This window comes from Echinops telfairi, unplaced genomic scaffold, assembly GCF_000313985.2.
Source record: "Echinops telfairi isolate 266 unplaced genomic scaffold, ASM31398v2 ScPeMD7_7421;HRSCAF=8459, whole genome shotgun sequence".
Classification (NCBI taxonomy): domain Eukaryota; kingdom Metazoa; phylum Chordata; class Mammalia; order Afrosoricida; family Tenrecidae; genus Echinops; species Echinops telfairi.
In genome coordinates this window covers 9,266,894-9,276,716 of record NW_022111321.1, presented here as the reverse complement: position 1 = coordinate 9,276,716, position 9,823 = coordinate 9,266,894, and the positions used below count along the sequence as shown (strand labels likewise).

The 9,823-nt window shown below is 36.7% G+C and overlaps 1 protein-coding gene across 1 annotated transcript in view; it reads right to left on the bottom strand.

Moving 5' to 3' along the window:
* Positions 1 to 9,823, bottom strand: part of CNTN5 (contactin 5) — a 1,071,081-nt gene that overhangs the window by 452,910 nt on the left and 608,348 nt on the right. The window contains exon 6 of the mRNA XM_045297732.1: positions 1,900 to 1,995. Coding sequence (XP_045153667.1) covers positions 1,900 to 1,995 — 96 coding nt within the window. The remainder of the gene's footprint in view (positions 1 to 1,899; positions 1,996 to 9,823) is intronic.

Here is a 9,823-nt window from a genome sequence, read left to right as displayed (position 1 = left end):
ACAGTGAGAGAGTGAGTCAGAGATAGTGAGAGAGTGAGTCAGTGAGAGAGTGAGACAGTGAGTGAGTGAGGCCATGAGTGTGTGAGGCAGTGAGTGAGTAAGAGAGTGAAACAGTTAGTGAGTGAGGCAGTGAGGTAGTGAGTGTGTGAGTCAATGAGTGAGTGAGAGAGTGAGTGAATGTGCCAGTGAGTGAGAGTGAGACAGTGAGTGAGGGAGGCAGTGAGTGTGTGAGCCAATGAGTGAGTGAGAGAGTGAGTCTATCTTTCATAATTTTAAAAGTAAAACCGTTTTCTTGGAAGACTCTAAATTGAAATTAAATACAAGGAAGGTGAGACATGCTAACTGTAGATTTTCCAAACGGTCAGAGAAAGACCAGTGACTGGACTGGCATGCAGCACAGAATGGCTACAACTAGAGGCATTTACTGATAGTGATTATTTTCCGGCTTTCACAGTCCGATGTTTGCCCAGAATACTTCCCTGCTGAAATGCAGTTTACTGGAGAGTGGGTTGGAAAGGGGGAACCGAAGACAAGGATCTACATGTGACCTCCTCCCTGGGGGACGGACAACAGAAAAGTGGGTGAAGAGAGACATCAGACAGGGCAAGATATGACAAAATAACAATTTATAAATTATACAGGGCTCATGAGGGAGGGGGGAGCGGGGAGGGAGGGGGAAAAATGAGGACCTAATGCTGGGGGCTTAAGTGAAGAACAAATGTTTTGAGAATGATGAGGGAAACAAATGTACAAAAGTGTTTGACACAATGGATGGATGTATGGATTGTGGTAAGAGTTGTTTGAGCCCCTAATAAAACGATTAAAAAAAAAAAGAAATGTAGTTTACTGTTCTTCAATTGAAATAAAAGTTGGAATGAGTATCATACACAAGGGGAGCAACTCTGAGAAGATTTAGTTAAATCATTTGTTATTTATGACATAAAATTTTCATGGTAATACCAAATTAGTAACTGCATTGATAACATACTCTTAAAATAAATATGACTAGATCATTGTAATTAAAACACAAAATGACTCAAGAACCAGGACCCTGAGTTCTGCTTTCAGTTGTCACGTCTAAGGATTTCATAACTTTGTAGATGGGGTGATTCCTTTTCTGCTCCCTCTTTCGCTCACGATCTTCATATCCACGGCTACCTCTCCTTACCTTTCTTAGCGCTCTCATTTCAAGTGGTGCTGGACACAATACATTAGAAACAGTAGTTTAGGAAAAACTAAGCTGATTTGCATAATGGTGCTCACATCAAATTAAAGCACACTGTCTGTGAGTTCGGAAAGTGACAAGATTCACCTTTTTTTCCCTAATGAAGAACAAAATTTACTATTCTGTTAGCCAAATCCCGTGAGATAGTTATCCCTTGCCTGGATTTTTCTGAGCAACAGCCCCAGTGACCAGAATTATATGTATTTTTGAAAATAAAATGTACTGTTTCTTAAGCAATTTTTTTGTTGCAGTGTGGCAAACAACACCATAGACAACCAAGTGTCCAGCTTATCATCAGAAACAAGATGCACATTGGTATTCCATTAACTCAACTTTGACACCCCAAACAATTTTGAAAAGTTTCTCCTCTCCCGATTTATCACTTTCCTTGTACTGCAGGCAATATATTCCTTGCCAGTGGCAGGCAGGGACCCAAGCACAACAAGTAAACAGCAAGACTGGCAATAAAACAACGTTATCAGTGGCGCTCAGTCTCCTGTCCAATGGCGTTTAATGTCCATAATGCTTAATTACACATCTGGCACTCTGATACATGACAAGGAGACCATGCACATTTCACCCGGTAGGTTGTCTAGTCGATACTGCGGAAAAGCAAGAGCACACAGTCAAGGGGACCAGCGGCACAGCAGCAGCGAACGTGGATCCGACCGTACCTGGCGAATGCGGCGGAGGCGAACACATCAGCACAACCCCCTGGCCTTCCCGCACGGAGACTGCGCTTCTTGTCCGGCCGCTAAAATTTCCCAGATCTGTCGACATAACACAGGATGTAGAAGACAGGCAAAACTGAGTTTACAGAATTACTACTATGGTCCCGTACTTACTTTTCATGCATTACCCAGAGGAGTTTTATATTTGTTTGTTAAGCAGGGATAGGAGGGCCCTAAACATAAATTTATACAGACCATTTTTAAATGTCATGACTTATAGATTTATGGACATTCTTTTTCTACTTCATACTGCCTATAAATGGGAAATGTAGGAAGAAAGACAATACAGTATTTACGAGGCATTACATTTATTTATTTATTTACTTATTTATTTATAATACTTCCTACATATTGACTTTTCTCCAACTGATAATGCACATTTTTTCATATTGAGAAAAGAAATGGAGTTGGTAAGGAGTGTCTGGTGTTTATCCCGCTGCCTCATTATACAAATGACATGAAAACTGTATATGAATTTGTAAAATTATAGAGGCTTATGTGCACTAACAAAATATAATGAGGATATAAAGTACTATTTTTCCATAAATGTGAGAGAGAAAGTCATGTTTGCTATAATTTTATGGACGCCTAGACTGGACTGGACAAATTAATTATGCTCATCCATTTTGATTACTCAGCAGTATTACATCTATCAAAACACTCACTTATTTGTATGAGGAATTACAACATAAAGATTCATTTGCTATTCCTTAAAGTATGTTGCTAATGCTAATCCATTTTTTGGAAAAGATTTTCCTAAAAAGAAAGAGGTATAAAATTAATGATGGAAAATTTTATTTGTATTTTATATTTCTTATTAATCTCTTCATGTCATAATACAATAGTTCTTTTCTCCTGCTTTTGGTGAATTGACAAATAATACAATTTTAATAATACTTCTGTATAGATGGTAGGAGCTTAATATTTTTAAAAATTATCATTGCCTCATAACTGAATATATTATCATGCTTTCATGGGGAGTAATGCTTTTAAATCAGAATTTTCAAAAATCATATTTCAAGAAAATATAGTATACATAGTTTATATCCAAGGTAAACTCAAATTTAAAATATGTGTATTAATCTAATATTATGAAAGTAAACTTTCAAGGGAAGATAATGAATGCATATGAAGGAAATCAATCTATAAAACTAAACTTCAATCCATGCCTTACTTTTTTTGAGTTGAATAACAATTTTATTATCTGATGAACTGACAAAAAAATCATAGTAATTATATCCAAAATTATGAAGGACTAATAAGCACTGATGGTATGATGTTAATACATAGTCAGAGAGGTATTTGTTATTTAGGGAAACATTTAGGATCTTATGCATGGTTCTATTGTTCATTGTAAATGGCTTAGGCTTCCCCTAAGTGGCAGGATAATTATATATGTGCCACATAAATATTGTATTTACTAAGGAAAAAGATTAGTTTAGTTCTACTCAGTTTGATTTAAAAGGAAAGATATTCACATATATCCATAGTAAAATAAAATTTGATCATATTCAATACATGGCTTATGATTTTAAGTTCAGAAACATTGATCCTTAGGGATAGAGACTATCTTTTATTTTTAATAAATGATTTCAGTATGGAAACAAAACAGGGAAAAGTTCTCGTTTGATTCTCTCTGACTGCTCTGAGAAACAGATGCAGGAATCACACAATGCAACTGGTTTCTGGTAAAGTTGGAATATTTCTTTGGGTATTTTGCTATTTTAAACTTTCCTTCATCATCATTGGATTTATAAATTCTGAGAAGATAATTGAGAAGCAATTCATTTTAACTGAATTTCTTTTAAAAATTTAAAAGCACATTTTTAAAAAAGCTTCCAATACTTTATGCATTTATAGTATGACATTTCAATCAATTTATTATATTTAAAAGAATATCTTGATAGAACATAGTCCCACATTAATGGCTGATTTTGAAAAATTGAAAGACAAACATGACCTAGAAATAAGAAACATAAAGAAATAAAAAATGCAGAATAATTATGATTTGAATTGTCTTTTGAGATCACAACGACCCAAAAGATAACACTTAGCTGTAATTGCTTTATTTTGTATCAACCATTAACACAAGTGCAATTCAGCATTCCCTCATGGAATTGTCTCTGTCATTATTTCCTACAGAACTGCAGCACCAGTAGCACAAAGATAAATGGATATTTTCAATTTTGAATAGACTCTCTTTTTACCCTTCTCATAAAAACAGACAGATGAATGCTAAAGAGAAGCCTTCATTTTTATGGAAAATGTACTTTCCTCCTTTAATTCCTTCCTCCCAGGGGAAAAATTAAAAGCACAATATGATTATGTGTAATATAAGTGCTAGGAAAGATTCAGGCTAACCTCAGGTAGAATGATTTATGTGGAAGAAATTATCAGTGGTGCTGAGGGTAGCTAAGAGTGAATAATCTTAGTACAAAGTCACTTATTTATTTCTTGCTGTGAGCAGAAAGTAGTTTCTTTGAAGGAATTGTGAAGGAACTGAGAAATAACTCAATCGACATATATGGAGTTTGAGTGCTAATCAAATTATTTTAATAAACTATTAGCTCCATATATTAAGTAGAGTCATTTTTAATAGAGCAAACATATTTCTGAATGAGAGCTTTGATTTATATTATGGCAGTTTACATAAGGATATTAAATATACACGTATATATATAATAAACCTATCGCTATCAGTTGATTCTGACTCATAAGTACCCTCTATGGAGGTTCCAAGACTTTACAAATCTTTCTAACAGCAGAACCGCCTCTTCTTTCTTCTGTGGAACAGCTGGTGAATTTGAACTGCCAACACTGTAGTTAGCATTCCAACTTCCCCACCAAGGCACCAATGAGAACAAAGTAACATCTTCAAAAATGATTCACAGTTTAGGTTCAACTCATAATCTGAAACAAACCTTTTTTTGATTTACCATACTATGCTACAGAAGGAGATTTGTTGGCACAAGTGTTTAAATACAGAACTGCTGACCAGGAGTTTCAGGAACCCTGGGAGTGCAGTGGTTACACTTTGGGCAGGTAGTTCTGAACTACCAACTGCTCCTTGGGAGAAAGACGGGCCTTCTACCCCTGTAAACAGTTTCTGAAACCTACAGGGTCACTACAAGTCAGCATCGACCAGATGGGCAGTGAGAGAGAGCCACAACTCTGCCACTGGCTGTCGGCTTTGAAAATGATTTGCAGTCTTTGAAACCCATGGGGCAGTTCTACTCTGCCCTATAGAATTACTGTGAGTGGAAAATGTCTTCCATGGTATGCTATGCGCTGCCTCCTGTGGACACAGAGGCTGGTAGCTGGAGGAAAAAGTTTTGTTTTGTTGTTTTCCTTCTGAATTTGGAACTCACACAAGGTTTGCTAAGTGCAGCTTCAACTAGAACGGCACCCTACAGAATTATTGCACATGTTTACCCTACAGTCACATAATGGAAACATAGGCAATAAATGAAGTTACTGACAACTTTATATTATAAAGATGAGATAGGCTGTGAGTTCTGTAAGTGAAATCAGAGACATGGTGCCTAGATATAAGATACATAATTTCATTGATTCATTTATGAAATAGTTATTCTATGTCTTCTCTACAGATTAAAAGTCTCACTGGGTAAATTAAACATTCAGCAGGTATATGGCACAGACTTTTAAAATTATTAAAACTTTGTGACAAACTCATCTCTAAGCTCAACTTGGGGCAAAACAAAGATGATGCCAATCGTAGAATGTACGGGTGTTATCAATGAAGTGAGTGGAACATGGTAATCTCCTGGTGATCTTGAGAAGGATTTGTGGTGCCTAAGAAAAAAGTTCAGATGCATAGGAGAAGCAAGGCTTTACTCGAGAATAATATCTAAGATGAATTTCTTCAGGGAAATTTCATAAAGACATCCCTGGATTGTATAAAAGGGGTTGAATGGCTTTGTTTACAAATTAGAAAAGTTTACAGTACCCTAAGACTCCTTAAAACGGGTGTAGTGTGAGTTCTACATACATCCACAACTCCGACTCACCCAAACACATACACGAATACATGCACACCTGAAAATATCTATAAAAATAACAAGAACCTCCAGTGTCTCCTTACAAAGGAGAATTATTTTACATGAAATACATCTAGATCTTTGGGTATTACCAAATATCAGATTCATTCCATGTAAAATTAAGGAGCCGAGATGACTACTCTTTCTGACGGCCTTATCTTTCTTAATTCTATGATTGTAATAAAACTGACATGTTTTCTCATATTGACTCGCCACTCGCCTTTATTGCAAAGTGACAGCACATTCAAGAATTTCAGCATTTCTAGTCATGATTGTTGTTCTTATCATCAGAGTTGTGCTGAAACTCTTCCTACGTTATTGTGTCAGGTAAGTTCCCTGTACCACGAATTGGTTGGACCTCTTTCAGCATGTACAAGAGAAAGGGGACACAGAGGAAACTGATGTTATATTTGCACTAGCTGCTAATCTGCAACTTTATGCCAAGTAGTCTGAGATATAGTCTACAGAAATTAAAATGTTCAAATACAACAGTATTTCAGTTTTAATAATTACTAAATTTAAATGAAAAGCAAATGGATAGCTTTGCCTCAGTCACACATTAAGTAGTAAGTTAGAACATCAAACTCTGAATCACTGATTCTATTTTTTAAAACGTATATTAGGATAACAGTAAATTAATACTTGGAGATTAAACTGAATTTTAAAAAAGAATTTCAAAATAATCTTCACAAGAATCTCATCTTAAAAATGGTCATATTTAATATATAAGAAACAGAAATGAATGCTGAATAGGAAATAATTCTCACATTAATAGGAAAGTGAGCTAAACTGGCATTTTTCTATCCATACTCATTTGTTTCAAAGTATAGGCTACTACCAGATCCCCACAAACAGGGTGGTTAATATTTATTAAAATAAAAATTTGTCCTCTGACTTGTATCTTGATTCAAAGTCCTGGAAACATGAGAATTTGTGGCGTTTAATGAAACAAGCCCATGTGAATGTGTAAGCTAGTAATCAATTGATAAGCAGATAGGGAAAGTCTTTCTGTCCTTGTTCATTGATGAGCACATTCCATTCACTAAGGTTAAATAATGAAAATAACAATTCAGTCTGTAGAGATTTTGTCCTCTTAGATAACTAATTCAGTTATGGAACTAATAGGTTTTTAATCTAGAATTATTTTGATGCTCTTAGTTTACAATGTTTTCAATCAATAGAATTACTTCTCAGAAACACCTTTTTATCGCACCGCAGGAGGTAAGTCTGGGTTATCATATCACCTTGTAAAAGTGTTAATTATTTTTTAAAGGTGGCCTCCAGAGAATATCAATTGATACCTAATTATAGCTATCTAAAAAGTACACTCCCATCTACTACAGGAAGATAAGAATTGAATTAAGATACAACTGGAGATGTGTTGAGTTAAATCTACAAGATATAAAGACATGTGGTAATGGAACTTTCTCCAGCACCGTTTTTTTTCCTCCAGTTATATCAAACAGGTCAGGTAAAAAATCCCTGGCTTTGGCTTGACATTTTCACTTTACATATTATCCAAAATGAATCATCCAGTTAGAGATTGCACTAAATGATAAAGGAGAAACTAAGTCAAACCAGCGCATGCTTACCTTGAAAGAGACAATTTTAACTACACGATAAATAAGATAGTAAGTTATAACTGCTTTTGTTAAAAGACAAATTAATCACAGTGTGTGATAAAAATATTTTGGGTTTTTTCTCTATTTCCTTTGGTATTTTGATCTGTGTTACTGAAAGTTCTTCAAAAGTCAGTCACATATCGGGTAAACCATTTCAGCTGTGAACATTGTGTGTCACCAACGTGAAAATGGTCTTTCAATACTGGCAGAGGTTCTTGGTTTGACTCAATTCCAAATTTCTAGAAACATCTTTTTTTCCCCTCAAAATTCAGAAATCTTACTAGATAAAAACAATTAAGAAGTAGTTAGAGGGAGTGCTTAAATGCCATCCTTCATAGGTCAGCCCAGAATAATTCAGGTGGAAATCCCAAGTGAAGCGATTTGACCTCAAACTCCCTGGTAGCCACTGGACATAGAGCTGAAATTCCGTAGGGTTCGAAGAGACAGAGGACTGCTAATCTGACAGCATAGACCTGGTAACAGCTTGACTTTGTTTCCAATCTCTTACCTTGAGGGCACTCAAAGATGGGTGGCCCAGAACTACGGTACACTTAGTATTTCAATGCCCTCCTGGCTCCATTATGACAGGTACTTATCTGATAGGCATGGTTCTGCTATTGTGAATGAATAGTATTGGAAGATTTGCCCTATCACTACTGCTGTTGTTTTTGTAAACAGTATACAGTAATTAAAAGTTTATTCTGTTCAAGTTAACAATTCATGCATTGTGGTTCATAACTGACCCATACATATATAATTTCCTTATCTCGGCAATGTTTTAAATTCCATACCACTGACTAAACCTATGACATTATCAATGTGCAATGGTTATGGGGCAGGGGACATGGGGGCAGGGGTGGGGGAGTTGGTGGTGTAACTAAAAAGTCAGCAGTTCAAAACCACCAGCCTGCTCCTTAAGGGAAAGATAAAGTTTTCTGCTCTAGCCCTATAACGCCGAGCGTGACATGTTCGTAACATTTAATTAAAGTGTATATATTAATATATATTGATAACTATGAATGTACAGAATAAAAACAAAATTTTTTCCCCCTGAAATTAAAAATTCTGGCATTATAGGGCAAGAGAAGATTTGCAAGCTCAGAGACTCAGGGGGAGTTCTATCCACCCGTATTGTGTTGCTTGCTATGAGTCAGCATGGACTTGGTGACAGAGACAGCGACATCACAGCGGGATGACGGATAATGCTCTCTACCATAAAATCACAATGTCGCTAAGGTGAACCCTGTATATAATAGACCTTGGATGCATGAATGGATTTGGGGTTTGCACTTAATTCTAGCCCCGATTATAAGAACAATTAGTTCTTATGCCACAGCTCTACTTGATGCTCGCCCTCTTGAAGAGATCACTGAAGATACAGGTGCTATAGCAAACTGGGGTGAAGAAATTATTTTTATTATGAAGGAACAATGTGCTCCAAAGGCCCACCACTTCCCCAACCAAACATACTCTAATTTGCACTGTATTTTAGGAAGAGTATGAAGAAAGAAGAAACATTTTGTTGTTGCTGTTCATCACTGAGTTAGTTAATTGTGCCAGCCTGGCCGATAATCACATGTGGGGCTGGTTGAAAGGCGGAGGGATAAATGGGTGGTGAAGCCTCACCTTTCGAGTTCTCGGGTCTCTTGTTTTGTGATGGTCGCACCAGGATGCAGCTGCCTTAGCAGCTCCCTGCTTCAGCTTGCAAGATTAACTTCCTACAAGACATCCCCAAGGAGAAGCTACATGGACCTATCCCGATGCAGCCCTGGGTGCTGGAGCAGCCTTGTGGAGACCCCTGCTATTGCTGAGATGCTTATCTGTTCACTGACTCAGCTTCCCTCCTGCAGTCGGCATCATTGCCTCTGTTTTGTGAGGTGGAGGACTTTGTGGACTGGTTTTGGGTAAATGGGTTAATGTTGGACTTGTGGGCTTGGGCAGCATTGGGTTGGGATGTTTTCATGATGCACATTTTCTTTACATAAAACTCTCTTATACATGAGTCACTGTGGATTTGTTTCTCCAAAGTACCTAGACTAATACAATCACCTATTCCCATATTTTCATTCTCTTCCTCTTCAAGAACGCTCCCATTTTCTCTAAAGTTTCTTAAATCAGGCTGACTCCCTACCATTCCACCAACCTGTTGTTTAAGGATTTATGCCTTAGTCCTCAAAGCCTTGACCC